Source organism: Pseudophryne corroboree, chromosome 8 (assembly GCF_028390025.1).
Source record: "Pseudophryne corroboree isolate aPseCor3 chromosome 8, aPseCor3.hap2, whole genome shotgun sequence".
Classification (NCBI taxonomy): Eukaryota; Metazoa; Chordata; class Amphibia; order Anura; family Myobatrachidae; genus Pseudophryne; species Pseudophryne corroboree.
Window position 1 is genome coordinate 389953267 of NC_086451.1, and position 24466 is coordinate 389977732.

At 46.4% G+C, this 24466-nt stretch overlaps 1 protein-coding gene across 3 annotated transcripts in view; it reads right to left on the minus strand.

Moving 5' to 3' along the window:
* Positions 1 to 24466, minus strand: part of NUMBL (NUMB like endocytic adaptor protein) — a 182495-nt gene that overhangs the window by 22936 nt on the left and 135093 nt on the right. For all 3 annotated transcript variants that reach the window (XM_063937701.1, XM_063937700.1, XM_063937702.1), the window contains 6 exons: positions 14776 to 14917; positions 10249 to 10323; positions 9032 to 9106; positions 7478 to 7618; positions 7051 to 7255; positions 4854 to 5168 (listed from right to left, as the gene is read on the minus strand). In XM_063937701.1, coding sequence (XP_063793771.1) covers positions 4854 to 5168; positions 7051 to 7255; positions 7478 to 7618; positions 9032 to 9106; positions 10249 to 10323; positions 14776 to 14901 — 937 coding nt within the window. In that variant the 5' untranslated portion in view covers positions 14902 to 14917. The remainder of the gene's footprint in view (positions 1 to 4853; positions 5169 to 7050; positions 7256 to 7477; positions 7619 to 9031; positions 9107 to 10248; positions 10324 to 14775; positions 14918 to 24466) is intronic.

Sequence of the window (24466 nt, forward strand, 5' to 3'; positions counted from 1 at the left end):
CCATAAGCTCATCCACTCAAGTGTCGACTCCCTAGGGGGTGACATCTCCGTTACAGGCAATTGCTCCGCCTCCACCTCATTTTCCTCCTCATACATGTCGACACAACGTACCGACACACAGCACACAAACAGGGAATGCTCTGATAGAGGATAGGACCCCACTAGGCCTTTGGGGAGACAGAGGGAGAGTATGCCAGCACACACCAGAGCGCTATATATATATACAGGGATAACCTTATATAAGTGTTTTTCCCCTTATAGCTGCTGTATTGTTATACTGCGCCTAATTAGTGCCCCCCTCTCTTTTTTAACCCTTTTCTGTAGTGTAGTAACTGCAGGGGAGAGCCAGGGAGCTTCCCTCCAACGGAGCTGTGAGAGAAAATGGCGCCAGTGTGCTGAGGAGATAGGCTCCGCCCCCTTCTCGGCTGCCTTTTCTCCCGTTTTTCTGTGGAATCTGGCAGGGGTTAAAATTCATCCATATAGCCCTGGGGGCTATATGTGATGTATTTTCGCCAGCCAAGGTGTTTTTATTGCTGCTCAGGGCGCCCCCCCCTAGCGCCCTGCACCCTCAGTGACCGAAGTGTGAAGTGTGCTGAGGAGCAATGGCGCACAGCTGCAGTGCTGTGCGCTACCTTGGTGAAGACAGGATGTCTTCTGCCGCCGATTTTTCCGGACCTCTTCTTGCTTCTGGCTCTGTAAGGGGGCCGGCGGCGCGGCTCTGGGACCGAGCTCCGAGGCTGGGCCTGTGTTCGGTCCCTCTGGAGCTAATGGTGTCCAGTAGCCTAAGAAGCCCAATCCACTCTGCACGCAGGTGAGTTCGCTTCTTCTCCCCTTAGTCCCTCGATGCAGTGAGCCTGTTGCCAGCAGGTCTCACTGAAAATAAAAAACCTAAAACTAAACTTTCACTAAGAAGCTCAGGAGAGCCCCTAGTGTGCACCCTTCTCGGCCGGGCACAAAAATCTAACTGAGGCTTGGAGGAGGGTCATAGGGGGAGGAGCCAGTGCACACCAGGTAGTCCTAAAGCTTTACTTTTGTGCCCAGTCTCCTGCGGAGCCGCTATTCCCCATGGTCTTTACGGAGTTCCCAGCATCCACTAGGACGTCAGAGAAACAGAGATTGCGTTCCTGGGCAGTGACTGGGAGGTGGCTAAACAAGCGCACAGAGATAGCCCATCTTATGGGCATGTTAGGGGAGTGTTGCTGTAGTGTTTGCATACACAGACACAGTATAGTCACATATGAGGCCACACACAGACTGAGAAACTGCACTTGCCACAGACTGGTGCAAGTTTCAATGGTGCGACCAGTGTCTCATTCTCGCAACCCCAGTGTGTCTCTCATTCTCGCAGCCCCAGTGTGTCTCTCATTCTTGCAGCCCCAGTGTCTCATTCTCCCAGCGTCAGCGTGTCTCATTCTCCCAGCGTCAGCGTGTCTCATTCTCCCAGCGTCAGCGTGTCTCATTCTCCCAGCGTCAGCGTGTCTCATTCTCCCAGCGTCAGCGTGTCTCATTCTCCCAGCGTCAGCGTGTCTCATTCTCCCAGCGTCAGCGTGTCTCATTCTCCCTCATTCTCACAGCCCCAGCGTGTCTCTTTCTCACAGCCCCAGCGTGTCTCTTTCTCGCAGCCCCAGCGTGTCTCTTTCTCGCAGCCCCAGCGTGTCTCTTTCTCGCAGCCCCAGCGTGTCTCTTTCTCGCAGCCCCAGCGTGTCTCTTTCTCGCAGCCCCAGCGTGTCTCTTTCTCGCAGCCCCAGCGTGTCTCTTTCTCGCAGCCCCAGCGTGTCTCTTTCTCGCAGCCCCAGCGTGTCTCTTTCTCGCAGCCCCAGCGTGTCTCTTTCTCGCAGCCCCAGCGTGTCTCTTTCTCGCAGCCCCAGCGTGTCTCTTTCTCGCAGCCCCAGCGTGTCTCTTTCTCGCAGCCCCAGCGTGTCTCTTTCTCACAGCCCCAGCGTGTCTCTTTCTCACAGCCCCAGCGTGTCTCTTTCTCACAGCCCCAGCGTGTGCGTGTCTCTTTCTCGCAGCCCCAGCGTGTCTCTTTCTCGCAGCCCCAGCGTGTCTCTTTCTCGCAGCCCCAGCGTGTCTCTTTCTCACAGCCCCAGCGTGTCTCTTTCTCGCAGCCCCAGCGTGTCTCTTTCTCGCAGCCCCAGCGTGTCTCTTTCTCGCAGCCCCAGCGTGTCTCTTTCTCGCAGCCCCAGCGTGTCTCTTTCTCACAGCCCCAGCGTGTCTCTTTCTCACAGCCCCAGCGTGTCTCTTTCTCACAGCCCCAGCGTGTCTCTTTCTCACAGCCCCAGCGTGTCTCTTTCTCACAGCCCCAGTGTGTCTCTTTCTCTCAGACACAGACTAAACAAGGTTCTTACATCACTCTCCATGGCGTGTTTCTATTCTCAGATGTTCTGTACTAAATCCTGCTGGTCTGCTACCACCACCAGGTGATCCAGCAGAACATGACTGCTCATCTCATGGGTATGATACCCACCTCTTTCACATCTGGGCAGTGATTAGAGATGGCATTGCTAGAAACCAGCTACAAATGTGTACATCACAGAGCAGCACCGGGGGGCATCACACCAAGCACGGGGTTCTTTGGAAGATCTACAGGAATATCAACCCAAATGGTTAATGGTCTCGATGCTGCTCCTGCTTTGGTGAGCTACATAACTTCTATGGTGACAGCAGCTTCTGTGATTATAGGGAACAGATGCCCGGTCCCTGTGGCCAATCCAAGACCCCCGTATACTCACCTCTCCTCACATGACAACCTGCGCCATTTCTTCGTTTAGCTTCCATGCCCCACCACTCGCAGAGACTGCAATGACTACTCTGGTCAATGATTTCATCACTGCTAGGTCTAAAGGGCCCTTTGCATTTTTTAATTCTCTTGTACCATCCTGCAGGGGCGTCCCAGATCTCTCGCCATCTGTGTTAGTCCACATTACTAAACATCTTTCTGCCATTTCATCTTGGATGTCCTCTAGTCAGCCAACCTCTATCTCTTCATAATTGAGCTAATAACACTCACATCAATCAAAAGAAGCTGCCACTTGACCTCTCTGTCTCTTTGACAAAAGGAAAATAAACCCGACTCAAGCTCGCTGTAATCAGAACCCCTTTTCCCAAATCCAGTTTGTACCCAAGTCCTCATACATACAACTAACAAACATTTCCATAATATGCTCATGTCTAATGCAAACACTTTAATTATTGTACTCCTAATCTCCCGCACAGACTACTGCAACTCCCTTATTACTTGTCTTACTAACTTGACTGATACCCCTACAATCTATTCAGTTATCCCCCAAAATATTATTCTGCTGCCACGGTCTGTCTGTTCCCAAACTGTTACTGAATCCAAAACAAATTTCTTCTACTAACATACAAAGCAGTGATCAAAACTGCACCAACATCTTGTCCTGTGTCTTTGGCTTGACCTCTCCACTTTGCCAAAGATCTGCCTCTCTCATCCACACTCAGTACCATGTGACCATTCCTGGTTGCTGGACTTTCTTGGGCTCCCATGCACAAAAAAAACTTTCTTATAGCCTCCAAACCTTCAAGCGGTCCCTGAAATCTCATCTCTTCAGGCAGGCTGATCAGCTCCAGACCCATCCTCATACCCACCCCAGGCTATTCTACCTGGTCACCACCCTCATTCAAAACTGACATTTATTCTCCTTCCATTCTCCAAAATACCCTTAACCCCCAAGAAAAGCACTGCTGTATGACTGGATAACATCACCCATTGCTATATGACAGCTCAATATGCAATATGAAGACCTTAACCCAGGCATGTCCAAACTGCGGCCCTCCAGCTGTTGAGAAACTACACATCCCAGCATGCCCTGACAGAGCTTTAGCATTCTCTGACAGCAAAACTGTGTCAGGGCATGCTGGGATATGTAGTTTCACAACAGCTGGAGGGCCGCAGTTTGGACATGCCTGCCTTAACCTCATGTATGAAACTACTATTGTCCTACAGACAAGGTGGGCCCAATAATTACGCTGACTACAATGGTGCGTACAATACCATCCACCAGAGGGCGCCGCTAGGAACAGAAATGCTCCCAGCTGACAGCTCCTAGCAGCAATTCAGCAGCGCACCAGACTTGGAGGACAGAAGAGGGATCACGGAGGCACAGCCTCCACTCGTTCCTTCCCCTTAGCAACAGCACATCCGGAACAGTGAGTTCGGGGGGGGGGGGGGGCGGGGGGAAGATAGCCATGATACTACAAACCATGTTTGTGAATTTCGTCAAGGAACTCCATGTTTAAATGTTATTATTAATTATTATAAATTGATATTCTATATAACACATTATTCTGATCCCCAAATCTACAGTGTGGTGGCTGTTTATGAATGTGGGGTAAATCTGGGAGGAAAACTACCATTTGGCAACAGCTAGACAGAAGTAACAGTATTCTACACTGTTCTTAGAGTCTAGGGGCTAGATGCATCATCGCTTAGAAAGTGATAAATTGGAGAGTGAAAAAGTGCCAGCCAATCAGCTCCTAACTGCCATTTTTCAAATACAGTCTGTGACATGGCAGTTAGGAGCTGATTGGCTGGCACTTTTTCACTCTCCAATTTATCACTTTCCAAACGATGATGCATCTGGGCCTAGATGTTGGGCAACACTGTTCCGTGTTCCGCAGCCCATCAAAGGCTCATGCACATGGACAAACCGGAGCTGTCCAGAACTGAAATACTCTGTGCTGACAACACACATCATGTGTTCAGAATGGTGCTAGTCATGTGTAATCCCAGAATCTCTGACACACAGCGTTGTGTCATATATGTCACACATTCACAATAACCTTATTGTGACCCCCCCATCCGCCATGCAGGTGTGTCAGCTATATCTCACCTTGGCCCTTGTCCTGGAAGTTGGTCTTGCGTTGCAGAGTGGATGGCAGCTCATTGAGTCTCAGCGATAGCTGGCGTTTAAAGGGCGAGTTCTTCTGGCTCAAGGCAGGAAAGCCACGGAAAGAGCCCTGTCTCACAAGCTGCTCCAGGGGCGCATGTCTGCGTGGGATTGCATGCTGGCTGCCTGCCTCCCCCTTCTCAGCTGGGACTGATACACCCTGCAGCACAGGAGAGTTCTCCGATGGGGCCGGTAACACGGGATTGGGTGGTGGTGCCACAGACACTGCGTTCAGTGGCTGATTCTGAGCCACATCAGCTGGGAAACACAGATATTGTCACCAGGTTATTATGCAGCGTTAAACATTCAGATCCTAGGGACATTATTTTACTCAGGGTTTTCACCTCTAATCCTCATGTTCTCCAACAGATCATGTGTTCAGGATTTCTTTGATTATGCCCAGGTAAGACAGAAAACATTGCATGTTGGGGGAACTGGAGGATTGGATATGAAAACTCCTGATTTAGAATATTGAGACTAATTACACTCCAGCCTTGTGATAGAAATGAGAGACCAATAGAACCCACGTGGCCACCCCTGACTCTGTGTTCCAACATAATGAGTATAATATGCAGCAGTATAAATGCATGTTCCAGGGTTCCGTGGTCCCACACATTTTCTATTATAACTGTCTTTATATTTAATTTTTCCAACAAACACTGCAACACTTAAAAGGCTCTTGGGTTCCAGTGCAAAAGGTAAGAGGCACAGGGAAAACTGGCAGCACAGGGTACATAGGATGGGCAAAAGGTAAGAGGCACAGGGTAAGCTCACTGCTCAAAGTATGTAGGTTTGGCAAAAGGTAAGAGGCACAGGGTAAGCTCACTGCTCAAAGTATGTAGGTTTGGCAAAAGGTAGAGGCACAGGGTAAGCTGGCTGCACAGGGTACATAGGATGGGCAACAGGTAGACACAGGGTAAGCTGGCTGCACAGGGTACATAGGATAGGCAATAGGTAAGAGGCACAGGGTAAGCTCACTGCTCAAAGTATGTAGGTTTGGCAAAAGGTAGAGGCACAGGGTAAGCTGGCTGCACAGGGTACATAGGATGGGCAACAGGTAGACACAGGGTAAGCTGGCTGCACAGGGTACATAGGATGGGCAACAGGTAGACACAGGGTAAGCTGGCTGCACAGGGTACATAGGATGGGCAACAGGTAGACACAGGGCAAGCTGGCTGCACAGGGTACATAGGATAGGCAATAGGTAAGCACAGGGCAAGCTGGCTGCACAGGGTACTTAGGATGGGCAACAGGTAAGAGGCACAGTTAAGCTGGCTGCCCAGAGTTCACAGGACAGGCAAAAGGTGAGAGGGCACTGGGTAAGCTGGCTGTTCAGTGTATGTAGGATGGATAACAGGTGAGAGGGCACTGGGTGAGCTGGCAGCGCAGTGTAGGTATGATGGGCAGCAGGTGAGAGGGCACTGGGTAATCTGGGTGTGCAGTGTAAGCAGTATAGGCAACAGGTTAGATGGCACTGGGTAAGCTGGCAGCGCAGTGTACGAAGGATGGGCATCAGGTGAAAGGACAATGAGTAAGCTGGCAGTGCACTGCACATAGCATGGGCAACAGGCAAGAGGGCACTGAGTAAGCTGGCAGTGCACTGCACGTAGGATAGGCAACAGGTGAGAGGGCACTGAGTAAGCTGGCAGTGCACTGCACGTAGGATGGGCAACAGGTGAGAGGGCACTGAGTAAGCTGGCAGTGCACTGCACGTAGGATGGGCAACAGGTGAGAGGGCACTGAGTAAGCTGGCAGTGCACTGCACGTAGGATAGGCAACAGGTGAGAGGGCACTGAGTAAGCTGGCAGTGCACTGCACGTAGGATGGGCAACAGGTGAGAGGGCACTGAGTAAGCTGACAATGCACTGCACGTAGGATGGGCAACAGGTGAGAGGGCACTGAGTAAGCTGGCAGTGCACTGCATGTATGATGGGCAACATAAGAACCTACCTTCTGCTGTCCTTATGGCTTTACTTTGCGTATAACTAAAAGTAATAATGGTGCAGATAGGACACGAGGTGTACCAGGTACACACTACACAGGACCATTCACTGTCACCATGCGACTTTACACGAGTTATATATTGTGGCAAGTCCTAAAATCTTGCAAAATGGCACTGATTCTGCCTATCCTATCTCACCTTTCTTTTTTTCCTGAACCTGCCGCACGACCTCCTCTCGCTCGGCCTGCTGGGATGCAGAGGTGACGCGGAAAGATCCCTCACGGGCAAAGCTGGTACGACTGGCGTCAAAGGATGCAGTGACGCCACACTCCTTTTCACGCTTCTGCTTCCGTTCCAGACAGGCTGCAAATGCACAGCCCACAGCGTGACTCAGGCGCTCCCCCTGCCGGCAGATGTAGGTAGGTCAGAGACTTGCTCCCACTAGCACATGATCACTACAGAACATCTATAAAGCCACGTGAACCCTGTGCCACCTCCCCCAGGTATCTGGTGAAGAGCATTTGTAGTGACACAAAAGTGCTTTATACCAAATTATATACGCATTGCAACACATAAATGTTTGGATATATCTCAACACCACTATGAATTCCAATACTGCACTCACTGAGTCTTTCAGGGCCATGAAGCAGTGACAGATCCAGCGCCGGGTAGTCCCGTCCCGGCATATATACGAGAACGCCTTGTCAAAGTTGCGGTCTGGAGCACAGAATGAAACTTTCTCAATGGTCTGGTCCACTATGAGGTCCTGTAAGAGGGTGAGAGAGGAAAATGTTTGGTCATTGAGAAATGGGTTCAGACAACAGTCATCAATTTACATTTGACCTCATTCTTAATTTGTCTCACAGTCGGAAACTGGTTAGAATATATAATGTCCCAATGATTCTTTAAACGTTTCCAGACTTGAAGGAGACATCAGCTCCAGACTGAGCAGCAGAAGTAGCACAAACTGTCTGCCCGGTGCGCCTAGTCACCTGGCATGAGATCCTCACTGCGCCACTGTTACCAGAGAAGACCGTCTGCTGACACTTCAGTGGCTCAATTGGGTTCTTTAAAGAGTGGCCTCATGGCAAACACTTTTGTCTTAAAGACTATGGATATGTAGTGGTCTTGTTGACATAAAAAATGCCGACAAGACCTATGTTGACCCCGGAACTCTGGTAGGTACCGAAGATCAACAAGTGTGTTACTAAAAGTATTTCATGCTTGGCGGTAGTCCAATTGTAAACATGGAGATTGTAAACCGTATGAGTGTCTACAAAACGCATGTTCTCCAGACTATGAATAGCTCCCATGTTCATGTAGATGATGGCCAATATTGTTGCCATAGAATATATATTAGTAGGGTTTAAGCATAGTGTCTATTATACAGTATCGGGAACGTCCATCAATACTCTACAAATTCTTGAAAATGACGTAAAACAATCAAAGGTAAGTCATTCACATTCATAGCTCACAGCATTATCTAATAGTACAACGCAGCAAGCACAAAACACAGTATGACAGAAGATAAAATGCTGATGTATTCTATGGTGACCTGATATAACTTTGATCTAAATACTGGACAAAGAAAACCTCACAGCTCGGTGATTGCTAAATAAATAAAATAATAAGAGAAAAGACAAAACACACAGTATATACTCATCTGTGGTATGGGACCACGAGATGTGTTATACAGGTTGAGTATCCCATATCCAAATATTCCGAAATACGGAATATTCCGAAATACGGACTTTTTTGCGTGAGAGTGAGATAGTGAAAACTTTGTTTTCTGATGGCTCAATGTACACTAACTTTGTTTAATACACACAGTTATTAAAAATATTGTATTAAATGACCTTCAGGCTGTGTATATAAGGTGTATATGAAACATAAATGAATTGTGTGAATGTACACACACTTTGTTCAGTGCACAAACTTACAAAAAATATTGTCTAAAATGACCTCCAGGCTGTGTGTATAAGATGTATATGAAACATAAATGCATTCTGTGCTTAGATTTAGGTCCCATCACCATAATATCTCATTATGGTATGCAATTATTCCAAAATACGGAAAAATCCCATATCCAAAATACCTCTGGTCCCAAGCATTGTGGATAAGGGATACTCAACCTGTATCAGGAATTATTATTACTGTCCAGCGCTAACCTCCTACTCACCTTAGTCTTTTCATCCACCACCCGCAGACCGTCAGCCGACACCCACAGAATGGCTTTTACCGACTTCTTCCCGAGCTGCAAATTAAAAACAGAAAACGTCACTTATGCATAGGTATGTGGCACACATGTACTAAGTGTATACTGTGTTCTATACTGTATACACCTAATAACGTGGTTCAGGTTGTGTAGGCTGGGTTTTCTTTTCTCCACTATGTAACTGCTCTTTTATCTATGTGATCTACCCGACCTACGGTCAGTCAGAAGGATGAACACATTTTCATATGCTTTACTTCGTGTTACGTTGTCTGCATGTTACCAGGTTACCTGGGAGAAAGTTCCATCATCAATAAACACTTGCATATATGGTAATAGCTACAAGCTACGAGAGATATACAACATTATAAAACAATATATAATCACAGCTCCGCTCTGGCGCCCTTTTACCCACAACAATGTCACGACCAAGTGAAGATTTTCTCCTTTTCAGCCAACATAAATGAACCGTAAGCAGTACAGGGGACCCCTCCCCCCACCCCACGGAGCTCCGCCCACAGCCCCCTGACGGCCAATAGTGATGATACGTCACTTAAAACCTGCCTGGGAAAATTACCTACAAAATGGGGGAAACCGCACTGCAATCGATTCCGTGGTTTCGGAGTTTATCGCAGTCAGTCAAACAAACAGACATTCTCATTTATAAGATGTATAGATAATGCTTTTTCTTCAGTAAGAATACAGACTGATGGATCACAAGCAGGATGCCTATTCCTAGACAATAGATGTCTAATGTAACTGAGTTTAGGAGTGAATGGATTGCTGATAAGGCGCATGCTAAATGTGAGACATGTAAATACGGAAATCACTGTCACTGGTAACACAGGATCACTGCCACTGTATCTGTCATTTTGGGCCGTATGCTAATTCCTCCTGTGGATCCGCGGCACATTTACAAGCAGCCTTTCATCTTATCTTCAGCTTGCACACAGCACCAGATTTCCTGGCCTGCTAATTCCACCGCGCAGTCCATGCGTCTTATGCTAATACATTTACACGAGTCACGGTGGGTCCTAGATATTACAGAACCTCTCTCTTTCCCCGCTGGCCTCTATTTACCCTGGTCAGCATAACTTAACCACAATACTCCCCTGTCTTTCATTTAATGAGGTTTTAATTGAATACACAGGAGTTCCACTTCCAGTTTAATTTCATTTTCTCACCAATTTCAGTTTCTTGACAGCGTCCTCGCATACGTGCATGCCGCGGGATTCCTCTACCTCCACGTGCCCCAGGTACTGTAAACGAAAGGTGGGACACATTACATCACACTGGTGTACCAGACAATTAGAGATGCAGTGTTTGACTATTCATGTTTGAATAGTCTAGGTATGATTCGTTGAACTACACATCCCAGCAAGTTGTACTGCATTTGCTGATTATGCCAAATGAATTTCATGTTTGAATAGTCTAGGTATGATTCGTTGAACTACACATCCCAGCAAGTTGTACTGCATTTGCTGATTATGCCAAATGAATTTCATGTTTGAATAGTCTAGGTATGATTCGTTGAACTACACATCCCAGCAAGTTGTACTGCATTTGCTGATTATGCCAAATGAATTTCATGTTTGAATAGTCTAGGTATGATTCGTTGAACTACACATCCCAGCAAGTTGTACTGCATTTGCTGATTATGCCAAATGAATTTCATGTTTGAATAGTCTAGGTATGATTCGTTGAACTACACATCCCAGCAAGTTGTACTGCATTTGCTGATTATGCCAAATGAATTTCATGTTTGAATAGTCTCGGTATATTGAATACGGGTTTTTTTGTTTTTTTTCTTGTATGTTTTTCTCTTTGTAGAGATATAGTTGGCTGCCTTATTGGCATGTAATGTCTGTTTTTCTAAGCTAATTTATGGCCTTAGTTTAAAGGGGGATGGTCTTGGGTGGAGTTTGCAATCATTGCATTCACATGGATATTGTTCCTATTTGAAGTCTAGTATACGGCTGAATAGTCGTCGGCTGGCAGTGCTTCCATAGAAGTGCTGACATAAAAGTGTTATTATAAAAATAGCGTTATACCTGCGTTAAACCGAAGGAAACCATCAACACACCAACACTACCACAAAAGGACTGCCTTAATGCTCAAAAGTATGTAATTCATCTTATGCATATCATCCGTTTTTACAAAACCTAGGAAAAGGCATCCCCAATCTGCTCACTACAGTTCTCTCTTATGCAAACTTATGTATGTTTCTTTATGTAATGATTTCTTGAAAATGTCATTGCATGTGTGGGGAAGTTGCTCAGTGAAACAGTTTAGTATTGCATACTAACTGGTGATTACCTCTTTTGAACATTAACCCATTGTGGTCAGGTGTACTATGTCTTTATATTTAGTAAGGTATAGTCGTGGTGTAAAGGACAGAGTATGATTACTGATTAGTAAAAGAAAACAAATACTGAGCAACATCCCCAAACAGGTAATTTCAACTTTAAACTTGTCATTTATTTTGTACGCTCTGGACATGGCTACTACTAACAAATGCACAGAAACATTTTTTAAAGCTATGTCTGCAAATGCTAGGAGCTTAGGAGACAAAATTCCAGAGCTAATTGTGATAATGACAAGGGATAACCTGGATTTTGTGGCTATTACAGAGTCTTGGTGCAATGAGAATCATGACTGGGACTTAACTATACCAGGATACAATTTATTTAGGAAAGATAGAATAGGAAGAATAGGAGGAGGGGTAGCAATGTATGTGAAAAAAAGCATAAATGCCACTTTAATACAAAATATTGAAGCCAAAACTGAGGCCCTTTGGGTCACCATAGAAACTGGGAAGAAGGACATTATTCGCATTGGGGTGATCTATAGACCACCAGGCCAGGGGCAGGATTTGGACAGGAACCTATTGTTGGACATCTCTAAAATGGCTTTTAAGGGAGAAGTCATAATCATGGGAGACTTTAATTTACCTGATGTAAATTGGGAGGGGTCTTTTGCAAGTTCAGCTACAAGTGGCAAATTTCTACATTCCTTACAGGGAGCATCTCTCAAGCAATTGGTGAGGGAGCCCACTCGCAAAGACTCAATATTAGATCTAATTCTTACAAATGGTGATAGAATATCTGATATATATGTAGGTGAGCACCTGGGATCCAGTGATCATCAAGCAGTATGGTTTAGTATAAAGACAGGATCCAACTCCTCTCACACAAAAACAAAGATGTTGGATTTTAGAAATGCAGACTTTGCAAAAATGGGGAGATGTTTAAGTGATTCATTGGCAGACTGGAGGAACTTGGAAGGGGTGCAGGAGAGGTGGAAAAAAATTAAAAGTGCATTACTAAGTGTAACAGACCTTTGTATCAAAATGGTTAGGAAAAGCACCAGGAAAAGGAAGCCAGTGTGGTTCACAAAAGTAGTATCAACTAGTGTGAAAGCAAAAAAGATGGCTTTTAGGAAATACAAACAGACTCAAAATAATAACGACAAAGAGGAGTATCTGGACAGACGGAAGGATGCTAAGAAAGTGATCAGACGTGCAAAGGCAGAAGCTGAGGAGAAAATGGCCCAGTCAGTAGATAAAGGGGGCAAAACTTTTTTTAAGTATATAAGTGAAAGGAGAAAATCAAATGGAGGAATAATAAGACTTAAGACAGAGAGTGGGCATTTGGTGGAGGGAGACAAGGCAATAGCAGATCACCTAAATAATTATTTTTGCTCAGTATTTACTACAGAAGAAGGGATGGGGCCACAGTTAAATTGCAAGGACATTCATAAAAATAAGGTAGATGAAAATACATTTACAGAGGAGAAGGTCCTAACAGAACTTTCAAAACTAAAAGTGGATAAATCAATGGGACCAGATGGAATACACCCAAGGATACTCAAAGAGCTAAAAGATGTCCTGGTTACACCTTTAACAGAATTATTTAACCAGTCACTAAATACAGGTGATATTCCAGAGGACTGGAAAAGAGCAAATGTAGTTCCACTGCACAAAAGTGGAAGCAAGGAAGAAGCAAGTAACTACAGACCAGTAAGCCTTACATCAGTAGTAGGGAAAGTAATGGAAAAACTATTAAAAGAAAGAGTAGTGGAATATCTTAAATCAAACAACTTACAGGATCCAAAACAGCATGGATTTACTGGTGGGAGATCATGCCAAACAAATCTTATTGACTTTTTTGACTCTGTGATGAAAATAATAGATCAAGGGGGAGCTGTAGATGTAGCATATCTAGACTTTAGTAAGGCATTTGACACTGTCCCACATCACAGACTGCTAAATAAACTTGAAAGCCTGGGGGTGGATTATAAATTAGTGAAATGGATAAGAACATGGTTGCAGGATAGGAAACAGACAGTTGTAGTTAATGGAGTGCAATCCATGGAGGGAAATGTTACCAGTGGAGTACCCCAGGGATCTGTACTTGGTCCAGTTCTCTTTAATATCTTTGTTGGTGACATTGCAGATGGTATTGAAGGGAAGATATGCCTTTTTGCAGATGATACAAAGATATGCAACAGGGTAGACACACCGGGAGGGGTCAAACAAATGATTGATGACCTAGGTAGGCTTGAGAAATGGTCAAGAACGTGGCAACTACAGTTTAATGCTAAAAAATGCAAAATCATGCACTTGGGTCTCAAAAACCCAAAGGCTAAGTATAGTATCAAGGGTACTATAATGGAAACTACTGAGGAGGAAAGAGATTTAGGAGTCACTATTTCAAGTGACTTGAAGGCAGGAAAGCAATGCAACAAAGCAATGAGAAAGGCAAGTCAGATGCTTGGTTGCATAGGGAGAGGAATCAGTAGCAGGAAAAAAGAAGTGATAATGCCACTGTATCGGTCATTGGTAAGGCCCCATCTGGAATACTGTGTCCAGTTCTGGAGACCCTATCTCCAGAAGGATATAAATACATTAGAGAGTGTACAAAGAAGGGCAACTAAAATGGTGCATGGCCTACATCACAAAACTTACCCGGAAAGGCTAAAAGATCTTAACATGTATAGTTTGGAGGAGAGAAGGGAAAGGGGAGACATGATAGAAACTTTCAAATATATAAAGGGTCTTAACAAAGTTCAGGAGGGAAACATTCTTCAAAGGAAAAGAAGCATTAGAACTCGAGGGCATACATTGAGACTGGAGGGGGGGAGGTTCAGGGGAAATTTAAGGAAAAATTACTTCACAGAAAGGGTAGTGGATAAGTGGAATAGCCTCCCATCAGAGGTGGTAGAGGCTAAGACTGTAGGGCAATTTAAACATGCTTGGGACAGGCATATGAATATCCTTACAAAGAATCAAGGTTAAAAAAGGGTTGAGATTGCTTAAAGGATAAAATAAAAAAGGGGCAGACTAGATGGGCCAAGTGGTTCTTATCTGCCGTCAAATTCTATGTTTCTATGTTTCAGTGTAATCAGACTGGTGCGTGACAGCAATAATGGACATGAACACTAGAGGGTGCCGGAGACCACAACTATAATATGTAGAAATTGTCTGGCCAAAGTTATATTATGTCATACATGGGGGGAGAGTGCTCAGCACAGTTTATATTGGAGACTTGCAGACTTAAGACTTTGTGGTCATTATGGAGAATAAAGGCTGCTCCCATGTTGAAGTGAGAGTTAAATGACAGGCACTGCCTCAGCAATTTATCTCAGTTCCCATAGCAACGACAGCAAACAGCAGAATGAAAGCCAATAAGATGGTATAAACGGTCACTCACCCTGACAGGGAAGCTGCATTTCCCCCTCCTCACCGCCTCCTCGTCTGCCCCCCACTGGTGGGGGCGACTCGCCTCTGGGACGTAGGTTGGCTTTTTTCTCCGCAGGCTCTGCCGCAGCTTGTTCATCTCAGGAGCTGCCGGGCTATAGCAGGTAAAAACATCCCAGACATATTTTATAGTCACAATTGTTCTATTCAGGTGCATCCATGCAAAACCAAGGCACTTTGGATTGCATAACTCAGGTCCACCAAGTGGCTTATTTGACAGCAATAATGACAAAACCAATAAAATGCTTACTCACTAAAATAAGGCATGAGGCACAAAATGCCTCATGTCACAGTAATGTAACTTAATCTTGGCAGCACCGCATTTCAAGTTTGGCTACCCGAGGCCCCTTTTACTATGTTACCCACCCAGCAAGTCCATTTCTTCGGGCTTCCATTGTCACACCTTCCACTATTTCTCACATTCCATATGTCCAATATAAATGACTGTATTCTACAACAATTCCACTTATTATTGTTTATGCTGGAAAGATTCCATAAGAATAAAAAGATGAGGAAAGGCGTTGCAGCTTCTATAATTCTGTCACCACAGGAACAAGTATTTGTGGCCTTTCCACTTATCAAAGCCTGGATGGTGTTTCAGCCCACAAAATGGCTGCCTTCAGGGTGAATAGGCACCAGATATACAGATATACTTTAATATTCACAGAGAAATTAGGTGCTATCTGCAGAATAGGTCTTCCACACTAATGAACAATTTCAAAAATGTATAATATATAGGGTATAATTACCCAAACTGTCTGAATTATGAAATCAGACTGATGTAAGAATCAGCCTCAAGCATTGCAAGTGTTAATGGCTCCCAGAATCCCACACTCCCTCTACCCTTCCCCACATATGTTGGGGACAATTGAAAACATATGGTGAGCAAGACATTTTCCGGAAACTGCCAGATCCAGGAAGGGGGAAGAATGTAAAAAACAAAAACTAAACAAACTACAGACCACTCCCAGGGTTGCTTACACAGCAGTGATCTGAGGGCTACGCGCTGTGTCAAAAAAAGTGATACGCTCAGCCCCGCTTACTCTGCTGGGAGGATTTAATGTTCAGTCATTATATGAACAGTCCAGTCTGTTACCTGACACATGCAATTACCCTGCAATGAATATCCCCAAGTGCACAGTCCTTAAGCAAGTTAGGGCTATGGTATCTGATGGGAGGCATTTGATATGCCGGCTGTCGGGATCCCGGCGCTCACCATACCGACGCCGGAATCCTGACAGCCAGCATACCGACAACTATTCTCTCTTGGGGTGTCCACGACACCCCTGGAGGGAGAATAAATAGCGTGGCGCGCATAGCATGGCGAGGGGCTCTTTTGCACTCACCCCGCTGCCGGCAGTTGAGATCCCGGCACCGGGATGCTGGGCGCCAGGGTCCCAAGCGCTGGCATAACATGCTACATCCGCATTTGATAGGTGAGTGTGGATCATAGGGTCGAGCACAATTAGCTCGACAACTATTGGTCGACACCTGAAATAGGTCGTGTCGACCAATTTCCATGTCTACCTTGTTCACGTTGACATAATGACCGTGTCGGTCATTATGTCAACGTGAACAAGGTAGACATGGAAAAAGGTCAACATTAGTTTAAAAAGAAAAATTGGTGTCGTTTTCTTTGTAAAGTGACCGGGAACTCCAATTAGTGCACAGTGTCCCCTCGCTGCGCTCGGAGCAGGTTACTATTCTCAATCGTAGTCCACGTGGATCGTAAAGTATGAAAAAGTTCGAAAAACTCATGTCAACCTTTTTCCACGTCGACCTAGTGTCCATGTCGACCTAATGAATGTCGATCAATAGTGGTCGACCTAATGAATGTCGACCTAATGACCGGATACCCCGAGGGGTGATATGCATGTTATCTGTTTGAGAGTCTGTAAAGTAAACAAATCACTAAGAAGGCAAATTACAGCATTACTGAGACGTAAAGAGCCTCACACCTCACTGATTGTTCTAAGAGGTTTATTTAGCAATTATTGTCATTTCATTTCTTCGCTACTCACAGTAATAAATGAACATTCGTCCAGACGCATTAATAATAAGAATTTACTTACCGATAATTCTATTTCTCGTAGTCCGTAGTGGATGCTGGGAACTCCGTAAGGACCATGGGGAATAGCTGCTCCGCAGGAGACTGGGCACAAATAGAAAGCTTTAGTACTACCTGGTGTGCACTGGCTCCTCCCCCTATGACCCTCCTCCAAGCCTCAGTTAGGATACTGTGCCCGGACGAGCGTACACAATAAGGAAGGATTTTGAATCCCGGGTAAGACTCATACCAGCCACACCAATCACACCGTATAACTTGTGATCTGAACCCAGTTAACAGTATGATAACAGAGGAGCCTCTAGAAAAGATGGCTCACTACAACAATAACCCGATTTAGTTAACAATAACTATGTACAAGTATTGCAGACAATCCGCACTTGGGATGGGCGCCCAGCATCCACTACGGACTACGAGAAATAGAATTATCGGTAAGTAAATTCTTATTTTCTCTGACGTCCTAGTGGATGCTGGGAACTCCGTAAGGACCATGGGGATTATACCAAAGCTCCCAAACGGGCGGGAGAGTGCGGATGACTCTGCAGCACCGAATGAGAGAACTCCAGGTCCTCCTCAGCCAGGGTATCAAATTTGTAGAATTTAGCAAACGTGTTTGCCCCCGACCAAGTAGCTGCTCGGCAAAGTTGTAAAGCCGAGACCCCTCGGGCAGCCGCCCAAGATGAGCCCACTTTCCGTGTGGAATGGGCTTTTACAGATTTTGGCTGTGGCAGGCCTGCCACAGAATGAGCAAGCTGAATTGTACTACAAATCCAACGAGCGATAGTCTGCTTAGAAGCAGGAGCACCCAGCTTGTTGGGTGCATACAGGATAAACAGCGAGTCAGATTTTCTGACTCCAGCTGTCCTGGAAACATATATTTTCAGGGCCCTGACTACGTCCAGCAACTTGGAGTCCTCCAAGTCCCTAGTAGCCGCAGGTACCACAATAGGCTGGTTCAAGTGAAACGCTGAAACCACCTTAGGGAGAAATTGAGGACGAGTCCTCAATTCTGCCCTGTCCGTATGAAAAATTAGGTAAGGGCTTTTATATGACAAAGCCGCCAATTCTGAGATACGCCTGGCTGAAGCCAGGGCCAACAGCATTACCACTTTCCACGTGAGATATTTTAAGTCCACAGTGGTGAGTGGTTCAAACCAATGTGATTTTAGGAACCCCAAAACTACATTGAGATTCCAAGGTGCCACTGGAGGCACAAAAGGAGGCTGTATATGCAGTACCCCTTTGACAAACGTCTGAACCTCAGGAACTGAAGCCAGTTCTTTCTGGAAGAAAATCGACAGGGCCGAAATTTGAACCTTAATGGACCCTAATTTTAGGCCCATAGACAGTCCTGTTTGCAGGAAATGCAGGAAACGACCCAGTTGAAATTCCTCTGTAGGGGCCTTCCTGGCCTCGCACCACGCAACATATTTACGCCAAATACGGTGATAATGCTGCACGGTTACATCCTTCCTGGCTTTGATCAGGGTAGGGATGACTTCATCCGGAATGCCTTTTTCCTTCAGGATCCGGCGTTCAACTGCCATGCCGTCAAACGCAGCCGCGGTAAGTCTTGGAACAGACAGGGTCCCTGCTGGAGCAGGTCCCTTCTTAGAGGTAGAGGCCACGGGTCCTCTGTGAGCATCTCTTGAAGTTCCGGGTACCAAGTCCTTCTTGGCTAATCCGGAGCCACGAGTATAGTCCTTACTCCTCTCCTTCTTATGATTCTCAGTACCTTGGGTATGAGAGGCAGAGGAGGGAACACATACTGGTACACCCACGGTGTTACCAGAGCGTCCACAGCTATTGCCTGAGGGTCCCGTGACCTGGCGCAATACCTGTCTAGTTTTTTGTTGAGGCGGGACGCCATCATGTCCACCTTTGGTTTTTCCCAACGGTTCACAATCATGTGGAAGACTTCTGGGTGAAGTCCCCACTCTCCCGGGTGGAGGTCGTGTCTGCTGAGGAAGTCTGCTTCCCAGTTGTCCACTCCCGGAATGAATACTGCTGACAGTGCTATCACATCATTTTCCGCCCAGCGAAGAATCCTTGCAACTTCTGCCATTGCCCTCCTGCTTCTTGTGCCGCCCTGTCTGTTTACGTGGGCGACTGCCGTGATGTTGTCCGACTGGATCAACACCGGCTGACCCTGAAGCAGAGGCCTTGCTAGGCTTAGAGCATTGTAAATGGCTCTTAGCTCCAGTATATTTATGTGAAGTGTTGTCTCCAGGCTTGACCACAAGCCCTGGAAATTTCTTCCTTGTGTGACTGCTCCCCAGCTTCTCAGGCTGGCATCCGTGGTCACCAGGACCCAGTCCTGAATGCCGAATCTGCGGCCCTCTAGAAGATGAGCACTCTGCAACCACCACAGAAGAGACACCCTTGTCCTTGGGGACAGGGTTATCCGCTGATGCATCTGAAGATGCGATCCGGACCATTTTTCCAGCAGATCCCACTGGAACGTTCATGCATGGAATCTGCCGAATGGAATCGCTTCGTAGGAAGCTACCATCTTTCCCAGGACTCTTGTGCATTGAAGCACTGAGACTTGCCCTGGTTTCAGGAGGTTTCTGACCAGTTCGGATAGCTCCCTGGCTTTCTCCTCCGGAAGGAACACCTTTTTCTGGACTGTGTCCAGAATCATCCCTAGGAACAGAAGACGTGTTGTCGGAATCAGCTGCGATTTTGGGATATTTAGAATCCAGCCGTGCTGCCGTAGCACTACTTGAGATAGGGCTACTCCGAATACTAACTGTTCTCTGGATCTTGCTCTTATCAGGAGATCGTCCAAGTAAGGGATAATTAAAACGCCTTTTCTTCGAAGAAGAATCATCATTTCGGCCATTACCTTGGTAAAGACCCGGGGTGCCGTGGATAATCCAAACGGCAGCGTCTGAAACTGATAGTGACAGTTTTGTACCACAAACCTGAGGTACCCTTGATGAGAAGGGTAAATGGGGACATGGAGGTAGGCATCTTTGATGTCCAGAGACACCATATAGTCCCCCTCTTCCAGGTTCGCGATCACTGCCCTGAGTGACTCCATCTTGAATTTGAACCTCTGTATGTAAGTGTTCAAAGACTTCAGATTTAAAATAGGTCTCACCGAGCCGTCCGGCTTCGGTACCACAAACAGCGTGGAATAATACCCCTTCCCTTGTTGCAGGAGGGGTACCTTGATTATCACCTGCTGGGAATACAGCTTGTGAACTGCCTCCAATACTGCCTCCCTGTCGGAGGGAGACGTTGGTAAAGCAGACTTCAGGAACCGGCGAGGGGGAGACGTCTCGAACTCCAATTTGTACCCCTGAGATACTACTTGAAGGATCCAGGGGTCCACTTGCGAGTGAGCCCACTGCGCGCTGAAATTCTTGAGACGGGCCCCCACGGCGCCTGAGTCCGCTTGTAAGGCCCCAGCGTCATGCTGAGGACTTGGCAGAAGCGGGAGAGGGCTTTTGTTCCTGGGAATTGGCTGTCTGTTGCAGTCTTTTTCCCCTTCCTCTGCCCCGGGGCAGAAAAGAGGAACCTTTTGCCCGCTTGCCCTTATGGGGACGAAAGGACTGAGCCTGATAAGACGGCCTCTTTTTATGCTGAGAGGCGACCTGGGGTAAAAATGTGGATTTCCCAGCAGTTGCCGTGGCCACCAGGTCCGATAGACCGACCCCAAATAACTCCTCCCCTTTATAAGGCAATATTTCCATATGCCGTTTAGAATCCGCATCACCTGACCACTGTCGCGTCCATAACCCTCTTCTGGCAGAAATGGACAGCGCACTCACTCTTGATGCCAGAGTGCAAATATCCCTCTGTGCATCTCGCATATATAGAAATGCATCTTTTAAATGCTCTATAGTCAACAATATACTGTCCCTATCCAGGGTATCAATATTTTCAGTCAGGGAATCCGACCAAGCCACCCCAGCGCTGCACATCCAGGCTGAGGCGATTGCTGGTCGCAGTATAACACCGGTATGTGTGTATATACTTTTTAGGATATTCTCCAGTTTTCTGTCACCTGGTTCCTTGAGGGCGGCCGTATCAGGAGACGGTAACGCCACTTGTTTTGATAAGCGTGTGAGTGCTTTATCCACTCTAGGGGGTGTTTCCCAACGCGCCCTAACCTCTGGCGGGAAAGGGTATAATGCCAATAACTTTTTAGAAATTATCAGTTTTTTATCGGGGGAAACCCACGCTTCATCACACACCTCATTTAATTCATCTGATTCAGGAAAAACTACGGGTAGTTTTTTCACACCCCACATAATACCCTTTTTAGTGGTACTTGCAGTATCAGAAATGTTTAAAACCTCTCTCATTGCCGTGATCATGTAACGTGTGGCCCTACTGGAAGTCACGTTTGTCTCCTCACCGTCGACACTGGAGTCAGTATCCGTGTCGACGTCTGTATCTACCATCTGAGGTAACGGCCGTTTTAGAGCCCCTGATGGTTTCTGAGACGCCTGGACAGGGACTAGCTGATTAGCCGGCTGTCTCATGTCATCAACTGTCTTTTGTAAAGAGCTGACATTGTCACGTAAATCCTTCCATAAAGCCATCCACTCAGGTGTCGACTCCCTAGGGGGTGACATCTCTATTATAGGCAATTGCTCCGCCTCCACATCATTTTCCTCCTCATACATGTCGACACAAACGTACCGACACACAGCACACGCACAGGGAATGCTCTGATAGAGGACAGGACCCCACTAGCCCTTTGGGGAGACAGAGGGAGAGTATGCCAGCACACACCAGAGCGCTATATATATATATATATATATATATATATATAGGGACAACCTTTATAAGTGTTTCTCCCTTTATAGCTGCTGTATTGTTAATATCCCGCCAATTAGTGCCCCCCTCTCTTTTTTACCCTGTTTCTGTAGTGCAGGACTGCAGGGGAGAGTCAGGGAGACGTCCTTCCAGCGGAGCTGTGAGGGAAAATGGCGCCTGTGTGCTGAGGAGATAGGCCGCCGAGAAGGGGGCGGAGCCTTTCTCCCGCTTTTTGTGGAAATCTGGCAGGGGTTAAAATTCATCCATATAGCCCAGGGGGCTATATGTGATGCATTTTCGCCAGCCAAGGTGTTTCTATTGCTGCTCAGGGCGCCCCCCCCTAGCGCCCTGCACCCTCAGTGACCGGAGTGTGAAGTGTGCTGAGAAGCAATGGCGCACAGCTGGAGTGCTGTGCGCTACCTTGTGGAAGACAGGATGTCTTCTGCCGCCGATTTTCCGGACCTGTTCTTGCTTCTGGCTCTGTAAGGGGGCCGGCGGCGCGGCTCTGGTACCGAGCTCCAAGGCTGGGCCTGTGATCGGTCCCTCTGGAGCTAATGGTGTCCAGTAGCCTAAGAAGCCCAATCCACTCTGCACGCAGGTGAGTTCGCTTCTTCTCCCCTAAGTCCCTCGATGCAGTGAGCCTGTTGCCAGCAGGTCTCACTGAAAATAAAAAACCTAAACTAAAACTTTCACTAAGAAGCTCAGGAGAGCCCCTAGTGTGCACCCTTCTCGTTCAGGCACAAAAATCTAACTGAGGCTTGGAGGAGGGTCATAGGGGGAGGAGCCAGTGCACACCAGGTAGTACTAAAGCTTTCTATTTGTGCCCAGTCTCCTGCGGAGCCGCTATTCCCCATGGTCCTTACGGAGTTCCCAGCATCCACTAGGACGTCAGAGAAATACACATGCGGGGACAGGGGTTCCGGAAGGAGCTCATCCCTGCAGTATCTTAGGAGTGACTGCATTATCAGTCACCTCACTCTGCTATCGGAACCCTCGCCCCTACTGTGCATGCCTGGTCTACCCACCACATGGTATCCAGACTATAGGACGACAGTCAAAAGGTCAACCACTAATGGTCGACATAAATTAGGTCGCCATGATCAAAAGGTCGACAGGTTCAAATGGTCGACCTGACAATGGTCAACACAAGTTTTTTTCCCCCCCTTTTTATTTAATACTTTACCATCCATGTGGACTACGATTGGGAAGGCGGGGGGACGCAGTACACTAATGGTGTTCTTTTGTGGCAGAAAATTGACAACACACTTGAAAAAAATGAGTTGACTTTTTTGTGTCGACCATTTCCTTGTTGACCTTTAAACAATGTAGATCTTTTCCACTGTCTACCTATTTCAGGTTGACCTTTTGACCATGCCGACCTTTTGCATGTCGAACATTTGGGGTCGACCAAATGAATATAGACCTTTTTGGAGTAGATCTAATTATCCACACCCTGTCCATGTATGTGTGGCGGCCAATGACAGTGAACCCTCTCCTGGTAGCCCATAGGCTACAACGGCTGATACCATCTTCAGATGGCAATAAGTGCTAGGGCGAAACTCAGAGCTTAGTAAGAGAGCGCAGCAGTTATTGAGATATCTACTGCACTCCCTCCTTCACAGATTCAGATGATACTTAATATTTGCGGGTACCAACCGAAAACAGGTGTTTGATAATGTATGATAAATAGGCCTAAGGGTGATATTCAATTAGGGCCATTTTTCGTCTAGCACGTTTTCCTATTTTTGGGGGCGAATGCAGATTCGCCCTATTCAATAGCAGGGCCATTTTTTCGTCTAGGCAATAAATTTGGCACGTGTGAAAAACATGTGGATTGGCAAATCCACGTGTTTTCGCATCTGTGCCGGCGAAAACGATTTTGAGGAATTTTTGACCAATGTGTTTTCGCTTTAAAAAAAAAAAAAAATTGAAAAGGCATTGGCGAAAAAAATGCCTTAAAAAACGGGCAAAAATTGCCCGCAATTTAATAGACAGGGGGGAGAATTAAATAGCTCTGAAATTATCGGTCCTAACTGAATACCCCCTTAGTGAACCGACAGGCACGTGTACGTGGCATAAGTGCTGCCACATAATTGGTGCCTCCTTTATGTGTAGGCGATGGGTATGCTTTAAGCGTTGAATCCTCTAAATAGGAGAAGTATTTACTGTAAGCTCACCAATCATGCCTGAATAAACTAAGGTTAACTGGTCAATGTCAACATTATCCACATTTTTTTTAAAAACTACACAGATATGTTATGACATTTAACTCTTATGTGGGTGTAAGGGTTAAGTGCCGGGATCTGAGGAAGAAGAGGTTGGCGAGGAAGGAGGCAGAGGAGGGTTGGTACAATCCGCTACACTGTGTGGGGAAGAGGTTATAACCCTGTGGAGTTCAGAGTCACATGCCACCGACGGGAGAAAGATTTCCCCGGATACCAGAGAAAACTTCTGTCTGCACTATGAACATTTCACAGCATTGTGCTTCGTGATCAGTATAGTAGGAAGGGGGGAGTTCATATCATCATAGGAACCAAGTTTTTAGAATGATTTGAGGTACTCATGTTAGCCCAGCACCCCCCCATGTTACTGAAAAAATGCCATGCATAGACATGGGTAGTGGCTAAGCAGCACAAACACTGGGGGTCCTCAACCACAAAAGCGCTGACCGAAACCTTTATCAGTGATAGTTGGGACAAACTTCATGGGGCATAAGGCTTCTGAAAGGAAAAGTAGAGGTGTTGTCCACAGCAACCAGTCAGATTGTATACATCTATCCCTTTCTGAACAGTACTAGAATAAATGG